This window comes from Carcharodon carcharias, chromosome 1 (genome assembly GCF_017639515.1).
Source record: "Carcharodon carcharias isolate sCarCar2 chromosome 1, sCarCar2.pri, whole genome shotgun sequence".
In the NCBI taxonomy this organism is placed as follows: domain Eukaryota; kingdom Metazoa; phylum Chordata; class Chondrichthyes; order Lamniformes; family Lamnidae; genus Carcharodon; species Carcharodon carcharias.
Window position 1 is genome coordinate 93,648,960 of NC_054467.1, and position 14,937 is coordinate 93,663,896.

At 42.7% G+C, this 14,937-nt stretch overlaps 1 protein-coding gene across 6 annotated transcripts in view; it reads left to right on the forward strand.

The window, feature by feature from the left end:
- Positions 1-14,937, forward strand: part of pde5ab (phosphodiesterase 5A, cGMP-specific, b) — a 264,229-nt gene that overhangs the window by 34,690 nt on the left and 214,602 nt on the right. For all 6 annotated transcript variants that reach the window (XM_041198053.1, XM_041194077.1, XM_041195659.1 and 3 more), the window contains exons 4-6: positions 11,268-11,339; positions 13,707-13,796; positions 14,789-14,926. In XM_041198053.1, the coding sequence (XP_041053987.1) occupies positions 11,268-11,339; positions 13,707-13,796; positions 14,789-14,926 (300 nt within the window). The remainder of the gene's footprint in view (positions 1-11,267; positions 11,340-13,706; positions 13,797-14,788; positions 14,927-14,937) is intronic.

Sequence of the window (14,937 nt, forward strand, 5' to 3'; positions counted from 1 at the left end):
TCTTGCTGCAGTTAAATAGAGCCTTGGTGAAACCGCACCTGGAGTATTGTGCACAATTTAGGTCTCCTTATATAAGGAAGGATACCCTTGCCATAGAGGGAGTGCAATGGAAGCTCACCAGACTAATCCCTGAGATGGCAGGATTGTCTCATAAAGTGAGATTGAGGAGACTGGACGTGTATGCTCTAGAGTTTTGAAGGATGAGAGGTGATCTCTTTGAAACTTACAAAATTATTATAGGGTGTGACAAGGTAAATGTGGATAGGATGTTACCCCTGGCCAATATCTTAGTTATTTGAAGAGGAAAGTTAATAATCTTCTTATCAAATCTAGATGTGAAAGATACCAGGGGTAGCATTAATAATTCAATGTACTGGTCTGGTCTACATTCCAATAAGATGAGACTTATTTCTTTGAAAGTTTACAATTTTTCTTGGTACTTCTTCCATTTCTTTAAGAATCATTTCAAATTCACTGATAACATTTTCTAGGTAGCAAGAGTGCAAGTTAAAGCTAGTGAGATTGTTGTATTAAGACCTTTGTGTGTATCACTACCCAGGGGCACAATAAAATCAGTACAAAGCTGAATGACCTTTGCAAGATTTTACTGTTATTCTCAATCAATACAAATTCCTAGTAGTAACAACTGGTAATATATTTCTGAAGTCATGTTGTGTGAATTCTTGCCAATGGTTATTAGCGCCCAGACCAAATGTGTCTTCACATAGGAGAGTCTAGGCCCACCAGTAGAAAAGAAAGATTTATGTAAGGAATATTGGCTTGCACTGTCTTGTGCAGCTGTAACATGCAATAGAGGAACTGACCTGATTCATCATTCAAGTGCCTGTTTCCATCTGTTTTTGATTAATTGTGCAAGAATTATGCTATAATTTGATTGAATGCTATCCTCACCCAGTTAGAATAAATGCATAGCTTAGATAAGAGAATTTGTTGTAATTTGCTCTTGAAATTTGAATGCTTTATTTTTCTATTAAAGAGAATAATTTGTGTTGGCCAGGAATTATCCCTCAACTAACACCACCAAAACATATTTCTTGGTTATTTGACTGCTGGTTTTGGGACCTGGCTGTGTTTGGCTGTGCATACCTACATGTAACAGCAGTGACTACATTTCAAAACCAATTTATTGGCCGTAAAACATTTTGAGGCATTCTGAGGATATGAAAGGCACTTTATAAGTGCAAATTCTTTCTTTCTGTGCTTTTTACAATTAGCCTAATATATAGCCACGTGACTCGGTAACAGTAGAGCCACATCTTTGATTGGTCATACCTGATTAATTGATGTGAAGTCAACATGACTGAAGAGAAAAAATGGTGAAGATCTGTTGCACCAGATTTCCACATTTTTGGTGCCCCATCCGAATTCCGAGTCAACTTGTGGGGCCAGAAGTGTTCATCATCATGTATTTACTTTGCATTAAATTAGGCCTGTTGATTCCATGAAATTTTCCAAGCATTTTCATCAGTGTAATATTGAGACACCTACCCACCCAAATACAATGGGCAGAATGTTCTCCCCTTGCTAAACAGCAGTACCACTAAGTTGGCCGGGAAACCCATTGAATTCGTCAGCGGGCTTTGCCGAGGCTCTTTAAACTGAAGCACACTTCAGTTTAATTTTTATCATCCCACTTCCAGGTTCCTGGCCAGTCAGGGAGGAGGGGTGGGATGATGCAATGATTCTGTCAAAGGAAGGATTAATAATTAAAGGGACCCCCGCATGGGTTAGAATGGCTCAACGGGACTTGGATTTTTGAGGGTTCATCAATGGCAGGAATGGAGAGAAACCCGGTTGCTCCCTGGCTGCCCCACACTTATCTGGAGGTCTGGCTGCAGGATTTGAGGGGCTGCAGTGAGGTGATCTTTCCAAAGGATAGGGGGAAGAGGACAACCTCATCAAGTAAGCTGTCATGGATGGAAGTGACCAAGGATGCCAGCAGTCATAATCTGATCCCTTCAACCGAGAGACAGTACACTAGATGATCCAGAATCTCAAGAGGGCTTGAAAGGTAAGCAGTACAGCAATTTCAACTGTCAAGCCCCACTCTCTGACTTTCCCCGCATTCTCCTGCACAGAATTCCTCAGAACAGCACATTAATATTCAAGAAGTTGTCAGTCAATAGCTAAGCACTAAAAGCACTCTTTGAAGAGGTACACTATAAGCAGCAGACTCTCACCTGGCCATGGCTGCAACTCTTCAGTTTCACTGATCAAAACCTATTCTCAGCCTATGGGCAGAATTTTGGCCTTGGCGCGCAGGTTCGGCGGGGGCATGTGGGGGCAGTCGGGAAGCTGACCACCACCCATGATTGGCAGCGCACCATAACTTTACATGGGCAGGCCAATTAAGGCCCGCCCAGCATGATACTTGAGCGGCAGCGCTGAGTGCTACCTGTGCAGGCACGGGGTGAGGAGGGGGAGCAGGCCAAGCGTTCAGTTCACACATGCGCACAAAAGAGTGGTGAATAATCTCCCTGACGCACAGAGCTGCCTCAGGGAGATGAAGAATATGTTGAACAACATGAGGGGTGACATATTTTTAATTAAAAAGTTAAGTTTTTATTTTATTTGTATTTGCTTTGGAAACCTCATCCCAACTGTGGATGAGGTTTCCAAAAAAAAATGCAAAGGCTGCTTGGCCTTTTTGCCTGCCTGTCAACTGTTAGGTTGCGAGGGCTATGATAAATCAAACTAAGTTGATTACTTAATGGCTTTAACAGGCCTTTTAATTGTCTGAACTATCGCGTGACTGCGTGTTGACGTTAGCACGCTCAACCGATGTCAATGCGCGTAATTTCATGCTCGGTTGGGTCGGGTGCGTGCATGCCTGCCGAGCATAATTTTCTGCCCTATCAGTTTCAATGAAGTAATTCTCCCTGTTATGTACTCACCTCAGTGACCCTGGTGAATACAACACAATTTGGAAATGAAATTTATACCTGTTAAATGCAGAATAATTGATTGAAACAGCAGTTAATTGCCTATTATAATATTTGAACTCCTACCTACAGCTGCGTAGGGTTTTTTGCTCACATTCGAATATGCCTAGGTGAAAGCCAGAAACAGGCATGATGATGTTGAGCTCTCTGCCGGATGTCACATTTTAGGGGGTTTAACTCCCCATACACACCAAAACCCTCTCCCATTTGCTTGTGAAAATTCTCCACAATGGGTGTAGAGAACTTCTAAGACATGTAGTTTACAAAACCCTATAGTAAAATGTGTAGCAGCATGATGAGGCTTAAAATTTTCAACCTGTTTTTCTTGTTTGCCTTCTTTTCTCTCCTCTTTCTGCTTAGTTGATCAAAAGACATTGTGTCATGTGCTCCAGTATGTTCATAAAATTGGGACTTTAAGTTTCAGAATGGGATGTTCTCTTTATTTCTGATTTTTGAAGAAGGAAGAGCAATGAGAAATGCCAATCAGGTTTGGCTGAATCACAGGCAGACTGCTAGTAACCTCCAATGCAGATTTACAGGCAGAGGTGATATGGACTTTCCTGATAGCAATCAGGTGGAAATAAGCACCTAGGCTCCCGGTCAGCAGTCTTACAGAAGCAGAGCCATGCCATCTGCTGCAAGGTCACATGCAGCAACATACTCCATTAGGTTTGCACTGGCAGTGGCACTGTTCATCTGCTGTGCCATCTTCCTCTAACTCCTTCCAGGCTTGCTTCAACATTGCTCTGCTGAAAGTTTGCCCTGAAATGGCAAGTGACACCATCATCCTTGCTAGAAGTTCTTTCTGACACATCCATTAAAAAAAATTAAGGGAAGACTTGCATTTATATAGCACCTTTCACATCCCAGGCCACCTCAAGGAATTAACAGCCAATGAAGTACATTTTTGAAGTGTAGTCATTGTTGTAATTGTAGGTAATGCAACAGTCAATATGCCTACGTAGGGTCCCGCAAACTTCAATATGATATCAACCTGTTTTTTGTAATGTTAATTAGCCAGAACATAACACCCCTGCTTTTCTATGAAATAGCATCATGGGATCTTTTACACCTGCCTGCTAGGGTAGGAAGGTTCACAGTTTAACATCTCACTTAAAAGAGAGCACCTCCAACAATGTAGAACTCCCTCAGTACTGTATTGTAGCAACAACCTTGATTTTTTATTATCTGGCCCAAAGAGAGATTTGAGCCCACAACCTTATAGCTCAGAAGTAAGAGCTCTACCAGCTGAGCCACAACTGACACGTTGACAAATGTTTAGCTTGTGGTTGACAAAAATCTGGAGGGCTTTAGTTAATACTGAGGAAGACCGGACCAAAATACAAAAGGCATTAAGAAGAATGGATGTGTAAATGGCAAATTATTTTCAGTATAGATGAGTGGGAATTGGTGCATTTTGGTGGGAGGAATAAATAAACAATTTACTCCTTGGAAGACAAGAGTCTAAACGGGTTAGAGGCTCCAAAGAATTTCAGGGTACAGATTCACAATCAGTAGCAATGCAGGTTTACAAACAATAAAAAGTGCAAACAGGCACTGGGGTTCATTTTTGGAGGAGCTTGTTAACTTATATTGCACTTTGGTCAGACCACAGTTCTAGTCTCCATATTTCAAAAAGGAACACGGGAGAAAGTGCAAAAAAGATTTGCAAGGATGAGTGGGTACAACAATCAGGGCAGACTGAACAGGCTGATAGAGAACTTTAAATCTCTGAACAGCACTGTTAGGGTAAATGTAGAGATGCTTCTGCTTGTGGGAATGACTCAGTCTAGGGGCCATAAATGTAAAATAATTGTTAATAAATTGAATAAGGAATCCAGAAGAAACTTTGTTACTCAGAGTGGTGAGAATGTGCATACCACATGAAATGGCTGTGATGAATAGCAGAGATACAGTAAAGGGAAAGCTAGATAAATATATGAGGGAGAAAGGAGTGGAAGGATATGTTGATAGGGTGAGATGAAGTTGGTTGGAAGGAGAATCTTATGGAAGATAAACATTGGCTTAGACCAGTTGGGCTGAATGACCTGCTTCTGCGTTGTAAATTTTACATAATTCTGTGCAATTTCTATTTTGCTCCATCCCTTGATCAACAGACTTGGGCCTGAATTTTGCGTAAGTCGTATGTGCCCAATTGGCGGGACTGGAAGCGGAGGGGTTATCCGCTCCCGCCCGCAATTGCAAAATGGAGGCAATTTCATGCTGGCTGGCCAGTTAAGGGCCAGCCAGTGTGAAACACAGCTGGATATAAGCTCTGCATTGCTGGCGGTGCGGGATCTTGTGAGGTGCCAGGCCCAATGTGCACATGGCAGGGGCTTTAAACAGAGCAGAGGCAGCTCCCTAGAGGCTGCCAAGATGTTCAGAGAATCCTGAGAGAGCTGTCCAGGGAAGAACTGAAGACTTTGGTGTTGGAAGGTGTCATGGTGTCAGCACCCGCTGTGCACGACAGGTAGGAGGGTAGGTGGCACTCTGCCCCCCACATTTCGAACGGGTACCTGCATACTGTAGCGGAGGCAGAGTGCCAGGCATGACATACTGATGCTGCAGGATGGCAAGAGGAGACCACCAGACTAGACGAAGAAGGCATGGACGGAGGTGGCAGCACATGTGAGTGGGCATGATGTGGCGCAGGGCACATGGATCCAGTGCCGCAAAATGTTCAGTGATCTACTGCGCTATGCAAAGGTGAGTACCAACTTGGCATGGAACTATGTGTAGATGTCTTGGAGAGTGGCCATTTATCATGGTGCTCAAGGGTGTAAGATTTAGAGTGCCAAATGGCACATATACCTGTACCAGCCAAGGCTGGGAGATCTGCCAGCTAGTGTTGAGTGCATAGAAGGGTGAGGTGTAATGTGACAGGCACCTTATTCTGGTTCTCCAGGATGGGGGTGCAGTGTAGGCTTGTATGGTGTTGCAGGTAGACTAATGAATGCACTTTTGTCTCTACAGGAAAAGAGAAGCCATAATGCTGTGGTGCACACATGAATGGGTAATGTAGTGGCCAACCTGCTCATACTCAGCAAGTTCGAGATGGATGCCCTGGAGTTGGAATGCAAGCGTGGAGCTCACGGAGAGGCAGGGGTCTCAGAGGAAGGCAAGAGTCCAGCAGACAGGTGAGGGACTGGGGGAGAGTGCAAGAAATGTAGGGTCATGTCATCTCCAATGGGATGTTCAAACCAAGAGTCTCCATTGCTTGCCCAGTCACAATGCCTCAGTGAGGCAGGTGTCCATGGTGTCAACAAATTGTCTTGCATGCACAGTCACTTTGTGATGATGGCATCTACTGACATATTGTCTTACTCCCTCAGATGTGCCATGTTCAAGATGCAGCAGAGACCCAGAGGATCCTCCATTGACAACCAAGGAGGAGCCATGGACAGAGGCACCTGCGTCACATCCTCTCTCAGAACCCAGTGCCAGGGCACGCTGGTGGGCATTAGCACATCGGCTCTGTTGGTATTGCACATTCGTGAGGGCACTACACACTTGCATGAGAAGCTGGCGTAGGCAGAGAGTGCCCAAGGTGCCAGTAATAGAAAGCTTGTTGGAGACCAAGACCATGCTGAGTCTGAGGCAGATGATGAGCCTCTGGAGGTGTCGATCAGGCAGCAGATGCTGGATGTCAGTGGGATGTATGGGAAGATCTGGCGGAGTTCCTTGAGTGTCTGCTTGCCACGGGCTCTATCATGGAGGAGTCCTTGCGGAGCGTGAGCACTGCGTTGACCTGGAGCTCCGAGCTCATAGCCTCCTCCACCACAACTCTCGTGGAGAGGCAGTTCCAGGACCAGAATCAGGGGTTCCTGGGACTGCGCAGGGACCAGCAATCCCACATGCTGGCAGTGACATCAGCAGGTCACTGCCAGTGTGAGAGATGGGTAAGGCACCTAGTTTCTCTGCCAGCTGTCCATCCATTGATGGTGAGCAGGGAGGTTCAAATCGACCTCGTGCTGGTGGACCAGCTGCATGTTGGATCTAGGGTGTTGCAGATGAAGGCAGTAGCTCTTCCACCTTCTGCCAATGGCTGTCACATCTGATGAGGCCATGATGACTGATGAGTGTCCAGCCATGGCGCTGGACATTACTGCCCAGACACTACCGCACAGGCTCTGCCAGCCAGATGACATTTCCCAAGGTCATCAGGGCTAATAGGGCAGCACAGTCAGCAGGCTGCCTCTAATGCTGCTGCCAGCAGGGGGGGTTGGCAGGGGAAGGGGTACCAAGACAGCACTCGCAAGTAGAAATTTAAGGCACTGTGAATGCAAGAGGGATTGGTATGGATGATATAAATTAAGCTGATACGTGTTCAATGTTCAAATTATATAAATGTGACCACCATTTAAAGATGTTATGATATGTCATGGTCTGATTATGCTTTATATTTCTCATAGGTGTTGGGCATGAGAGTGGCTTGTGACAGACGGGAAGGGCTGCAAAGTTTATTTCAGAGGTAGTTAGTTAACATAGGGGTCACAGGATGGCCTCCTTAGGACCGTTCAGTAAGGGGGTGTCACCCTTGCCCTCACTTTCAAGCCTTGTCTTGGATGCCCAGCTGAATGAACGGAGAACCCAGGCCTCCCTGGTCTCCCACTAGGTCCATCACATCTGCAGCCACAACCTTGCCCTGGACCTCCTCCAGCAACTCATCAGACACATCAGTTGAGACATCCTCTGCAATCTGGGGAGCTGCCTCGCTGTCTTCACCCTCCAATAGGTCCCCCCTTGACAGAGCCAAATTGTGCATAGCGCAGCACACAACAACAATAAGCAAGACATGCATTGGAGGATATTGCAATGCTCCCTCTAATCAGTCTGGGCAGCGGAACCTCATCTTCAGCAGTCCAATGGTTCTCTCAGTTACCATCCTTATAGAGGCATGACTTCTATTGTACCTCTTCACTTCTGTTCTTGGATGTCGAAGTGGCATCATGAGCCACCTTTTCAGGAGATAGCCTTTGTCACCCAGGAGCCAACCATCCAACTGAGCTGGAGCGACTGAGAGCCCTGGCACCTGGGAGTTTCACAGGATGTAACGCATTATGGGAGCTGCCAGGGTAACTGGCACAGACCTACTAAATCTGTGCCTTGTGGTCACAAACAATTGGATGTTGATGGAGTGGAACCTCTTTCTGTTGACGAAGGCACCTGGCTCACCTGCTGGCACCTTTATGGCCCATGAGTGCAGCCTGTTACTGTAATTATCCAACTTGATGTTCATTTACCTAATGTTTGCGCTCCTCAGTTACCAGCCCATATTGTGTCTGGTATTTGGAGCGTGACGCCCAGCAATTACAGCAAAGCTTCTGGCTCGCTCAGCCTGACTGGTATCATTGGACCAGAAATGAATGAAGTTCATCATCTGTCTGAGCGTCAGTGACCAGCTTGGTGCAGCTGTGGGCATCAGATGGACCCGGGGAGTGAAGAAGTTCAGGGTCACTATCACCGTCAGAGCCGTTGGCCACCAACACAGTTTGAGGCAATCTCTTGGCCAATCATGTGGTAAATGGAGGTCACAGTCTCCCTAGAGAGGTGGAGCCTCCTTTGGCACTGGACCTCCAGCATGTTCATGTAACTGGAGCGCTGTCCATAGACTGTTGATGCAGGATAAAGGTATCTTCTTTGGACTCTTCCACCTTGGACTTCCTGCTGGCCCTGCACCCTATGCGGCTGTGCCTCTCTTTCCACAGGTCACTCTTGGGTACACTGCCTGTGGACAACTGCCTTCCTTTCCATTCTGGCCCTGTCCTTAGAGAAGGAGGAGGAGGGCCCTCCAGCATAGTAGACAATCCCCATTTGCTGGGATACAGGTGGCACAGGATAGTGCCCTGAAGGGTGCACTTGGCAGAAAGCCTCTAGGAAAGCTTGTAAGCCAAACAGTCCTCAAAAAAACACAGACAATGCAATGAACTGTTAGAGAAGCAACTCAACCACCTCTCACTGTAAGTCCTACCTACTTACATAGCCACAGCTCTGGTCGACTCTTATCCCACCCTGGATTGAGTTTGTCTTAAAAACAGGATGGCCGCCTGCCCATGCGGCCCTTACGTGGACCGCAAAATCACATGGGCCATGTATAAATTCAGGACAATTGCTTGTTTAATGGGCTTAATTGCCCTTTTAGTTGTTGGCAGGTGTGCTTCAGGCTCCCGCGCGTGCCCGCTGATGGTAATATTGCGCAAGTTTGGGTCAGCCGCCTGCCTGATCCAGCAACGTAACATTCTGGCCTTGGTTTCCCACTTACTGTTTATTGTGGCAGGAACGAGATTTCCAAAGCAGCATTTTATGTTTCCCAAAATTTTGTTACCCCATTTTTGTTACCGAACCATTTCATAGCTAAAGTGTATGTTTAGATTATTGGCAACGTTTATAATGACTACCAACATTTTTATCTTCATACACAGTAATTTCCCTTTACGTGGCTATGCCTCTAATTGTACCCATCACCATCTGTAAAAAGAGTTGTAAATGCCAAACATAATAAGGGCTGGTAACTGAGGAAGGCAACTATTAGGTAAATAAACATTATGCTAGATAAGTACAGAAACATTTGAGGAGGTATTAAGAACACCTCACCCAACTAACACCTGAAGGAGGGTCAAGTGGAATATCTGCCTCAGAGTCTTAGTTTATCCAACTTTAGAAAATCAAAAGCTAAAAGAAGCAGTTCATTTAAAAGTTTGAAAAACCTCTCATTACAAACTCTTGATACAGAGATTGACTTGTTATTTTTACCTGCTTAATAAGTTACCTATATGTAACTTGGTTGGTCTCAGTTGAAGATCCATCAAGAAATTCAACAATCACTCTCAATGAAAAATCAAAATTCAAGTCAGTTTGGCTTAGATGGTTGATCTCTTCTCTACCTTTTCTGAATGTAAGATGCATAAATTCTGTTACAATTTAAATCAAATAAAATGGATATAGTGTTACAAGTGGTTCCCGGGTGAGGTCCCCCAACTTATTAACTTCCTGAATGGGACCCCAATTTTGTTATGATCCCAGGTGAGGAGGAATGAGCTGGCTCCCCTTCTTTATTCAACTTTCCCCCCCCCCCGCCCCCCCCCACCCGCGCCCCCCATCATCTGGTTGGTCATAACAAGGTTAATTTAAAGGGATCCCTTCCCCCATGGATACCTTTTTCTTGTCCAAATGTTTTTGTTTTTTAGAAGGAACCAATTTAATCAGGCTTCCTTGAGTCAAAGAAAGAGTAAGTTTATTAGTTACTAAAAACCCAAGAAAAATAATAAAAGTGCAACATATACACACAAATTAGAAATGAGAAGGTATGAGTCCAAAAATAAAAGTTAAAAAAGATATACAAATCAGTCTTTGGCTTGTCTGTGAGGCATAGATGGTGATACATTGTGGCCATTAAATTGGGTGATTCTGATAGAGCTGACACTGAGGATTTAGCAATTGGTTTGGAGCCGCTTGGTTCTGCAGGTTGGCTGAAGAAGCTGACCTATTCCCTTTTCGATTGTGGCTTTGCTGACTTGTCTCCAGCAACAGAGAGAGGGAGAGAGACTTTGCCTGCAACAGCAGGGGTGACTAGTTGAACATCTTCTTGCTGTCACAGACACAGCACCCCAGCACACAAGCACTGCTCTGCAGCTAGCTTTTTTTTAACCCATTTTTCCCTGTGTACTTCTGTAAGGGAAAAAAATCCTTGCCTTACCCCCAGGGTCTGTCTTCTTTGATCTCCAACCATTTTACACATTCTGAGATATGAATCAACAGGAGATGGATTTTAGATAAAAACAAAAAAACTGCGGATGCTGGAAATCCTGGAGATGCCTGCTGAGACATGGTAATCAGTCTTTTGTCTCTACAACCACAGGAGATTAAAGTCGAGTCTTTTGCATTTTTCCTATCTTCCTTTTAAGTGTCTCTGCTTGAAGAAGGCCATGAAATCTTTTCAGGTGGGACATTCCATATTCTCTCATAACAGGTCTGTCAGTATAATCACATAGGAATTTTCCAAAAAGTGATCACTTTACATTATCAGCCATCTTTTGCTCAGCGTACTTGCTTGTATTTCTTTCAAAACCTGCACATCTTCTTTAAAAAGCTCAATATGCCTGTGAGTAATTTGTGGCTGTAATCGGCTTTTTATGGCAATAAGAATCAGAAAAGTTAACACATCTTCAGGAACTTCAATGTGCTCTGTTAACCTTTGTATCCTTTGTTAATTTAGACTTCCAAATGCAATGGTGTGAGCTTTCTTTAGAATTAGTGTGCACATAGCTGTACCTAGTTTCTACTTAATCATTTTTGTCTTACCAGGTTGTTGGTGTTGCCCAAGCAATCAACAAGAAATGTGGAACAAATGGAGCATTCACCAAAAAAGATGAAAAGGTAAAATAAATGCAACAATTTTGAGGTTGATTACTCATTTTTTTGTTGAGCAAGGAACCTTGCTTTGTTTAAATGAGAAGGGATTACAATATATAATAGAGTAAGCAAAGGGGCAGGGCAGGTAACCAATTTCTAAATTATAGATGTCTTCCAGTAATATTATGCCAGATAGATTATTACCGTGTGTGAGCGCAAGAATGGGATCATTTATTACTTGCTGAAAGATTTGTTCTTTGGTATATCAGTCAGGTTTATTTATATCTATGTATAACAGAAAGTGAAATAAAGGAAAGCAAGTATTTGCAAAATTTAATTTAAAATGTTGAAAGAAGGTTTTTTAAAACATCTTAACATTTTATTTTGCATGAATTTTAAAAGTGCAACGTTCTGCTCCAGTATTTGATGTATCTAATTTACTGTTTCTCATTGTTGTATTATAAACTGCAACTATTAGTTTTATGTTAACATGCCTTCATGATTTGTATGTTTAGTTTTCCAACTAATGAAGCAGTCTAAATGAGGCTTTCACACAAACAGAATTGTAAAGCATTGGAATAATACTTGCCAGTAAAGTCCCAGTTGCTTTATTTAGGTGTTAAATGTTTATAAGTCTGGCACCTAGGTTTCCAGAAGTAATTCCTTGGAATAAGTAGGCCTGTTATAGCCGATTCACCTTGGGTTTACTTTCTCTTTCCCCTTCTTCTCTACTTGTCACCTCTTCACCCTCCACAGTTGAAGGCAGTGAATCGTGCTGAGGTAAAGTTCCACAATGGTGTTGGGCACCTAATGTTTTGCTCAAATAGGCATTTGTGAATGTGAGACTGGACAGTGAATATTGCTGGGCTATTTACCGCTACAGGCCTTGACAGCTGATTGATTTGTACAGTAGACTCAAAATCATTAAGTGCCAGACAGGAGTATGTTTAAGTCTGTATTAGTTCAGCTAAAGGCACAATGGCCTTTTGTCAGAGGTAGTATTTTCAAGTTCTACCCCAATACCGGAATATGGAATATAAGTTAACAATATTGAAAAAATACATAATTGTGACTGTTGTTAGAATCATAAAATGCTACAGCACAAAAGGAGACAATTTGGCCCATCATGCCTCTGCCAGTTCTTGGAAAGAACTGTCCAAATTTGTTCCACTTCCCATTTTTGTGATGTTGCCTTTAGCTGAAATGATTAAGGTGCTGTTTACTTGTTTTAGTGGTTCAGGTAGGTATTATAGATCCCTTGCATGATAGCAGGGGGTTGTTTTACTAAGTTGATTCTGAGGGCAATGTTTTCAGAGCAGATGGCAACCAAAAGGAGCGCATCTTGTCTGAAATTATCTTTAAGCAAATTCCATGTGGTGTTGCGGGCACTCAATATGTGGAATCACCCATTTGGTATCCTGACCAACATACTCAATCAGCATCATACGAAACAGATTTGTTCAATTGTTCTTTATTAGATCTGCTGTATGCAAATTATAACCTATTAAATGTGACATATATTAGGACATTATTGAGATATAGTAAGGTGCTGTATAAATGCAAGATTATTATTTTTATATTTAACATTTAAATGTGTAAAAATGCCTCTCACAGAAATGTAGCATCTAAACATTACTGGGAGAAATTTAACCTAAAATACAGATGGGTTTGGGTTAGGTAAAAGGGGTTAAAGCCTTAAAAATCAGATTCTGAATGCAAACTAACCTCCAACCCCTCCATTTCCAGCTTTAATTGAGATCAAAAGGTGGGAGGGCAACCAGCCCACTCCAAGAAGGCAGGCTGGAACTTCGGATATGACAATGAAGTTGAGAGTCTCATTGCCACACAGCTTTTTAACTTTAATTCTGGTCAACCGAGTTACCTGAATATCGGTGAACCCAGTAGCTCTTCTAGCTGAAATTTCTAATTGATAGCTGATTGAGGTTGTCTTCTGATCATAAAAAAATCATCGTATTTGATTTTAAATTGAAAAATGAAAATCTCTGCTACAAATTTAAATTGTTATAGTTGTGGCTATAGAGCAATAGTAAGAATACTGCTGGGTGTAACTGGGAATATGTAATTTGATTCAAGAAGTCCACTTGTGTTTTACCTACTGGGAAGCTGGCTAGTCACCTTAACCACCTAAATAACTGATTATCCAATATATTACTTATTATTTAGACTTTAGAGCCTTGTTAAGATAACTATTGTGCTTTATTTTTCTGTTTAAGTTGTGAATTGATCTCCTTGTGGTCCAAGTCTTAATCTTGACTTAGTTTTAAGTTGTACAACAGGAAAAGTTAGAAATTGGAAAGTAAACTGATATTAATTGTATCTTCTTGATGTTGAATTCTATTGTGCAGTATCATTATTGTAATTTGTTTTTAGGATTTTGCTGCCTATTTGACGTTTTGCGGGATTGTCCTTCACAAAGCTAAAGTTTATGAGACCTCATTGCTTGAAAACAGACGCAACCAGGTACTGCCAAGGACGAATGTGATATTTGCCAGATCCCAGCGTTAGCATATCGGTTGGGCACTAGGGATGGGGAGATGGATTCCTGTGGGGTTCCCTTGTTCATCCCCTAGAGCTACGTGGAAGAGCCCTTGGAATCCCCCAAAAATTGCATTCACGTCGTTTTTCCATGGTATCTAATGCTCTGCCACCAAAAATACAGCGGCTGCATAGCAACCCATGAAACTTTCCTCTGTGGGTTCCTGATCAGAGGTTGATTTGCTGATTATTTTATTTATCAATCTGTCATGCCCGTTACAGCAGGTGTTACACTTTACACAAAACACTAACAAGCCACAGCTGAAGAGACTCAAAAATATATACGAGAAAAGAAGAGCAGTAATTTGATGACCTTCAGATAACCTGGTTTTCCCCAAAGACAGGGGGCATGCATCTATTCATCTCATAACAAAAACAGAATTACCTGGACAAACTCAGCAGGTCTGGCAGCATCGGCGGAGAAGAAAAGAGTTCAGCCAACTTCAATGGCACTGGATTAAATTCCACAGGGGATGTCCCTTTGTTCACAGGGCCCCAGATGGCCTGTTGCCCTCAACATGTTCTTATCAACATGTATTTTTAGTAAAAGCAAAATATTTTTGAGCTGAAAGATGGGAAAATGTCTAGGATTGTTTGAGTGCCTGTTACCAATATTGTAAATGAGTTCTTGGAGGAGTGCTCTGATGTCAACAGCAAAATAATATATATTTTCATCTTTAATGTGTTTGTAATTCCATTAGAAATGCTAATCAGAGGAAAGTTTTTGTTAATGTATTTACAATATCACTGCACATAATTACCAGAGATATTCTTACTCCATATCACAAACTGATACAAATTACCTTTTGGGGGTTTACTTTGAATTAAAAAATGGCTTGTTGAATTTTTGTCACTTTAATAAATATGGAGAAATAACAATGCTTCACTTACTTATTATTTATACTTTCTTTCACAAGGTTCTACTTGATCTTGCAACTCTGATATTTGAGGAGCAGCATTCCTTAGAAATAGTTTTGAAGAAGATTGCAGCAACTATCCTTTCATTCATGCAGGCTCAGAGCTGTACCATCTTCATTGTGGATAACAATTCCTCTGTGAGTATTAT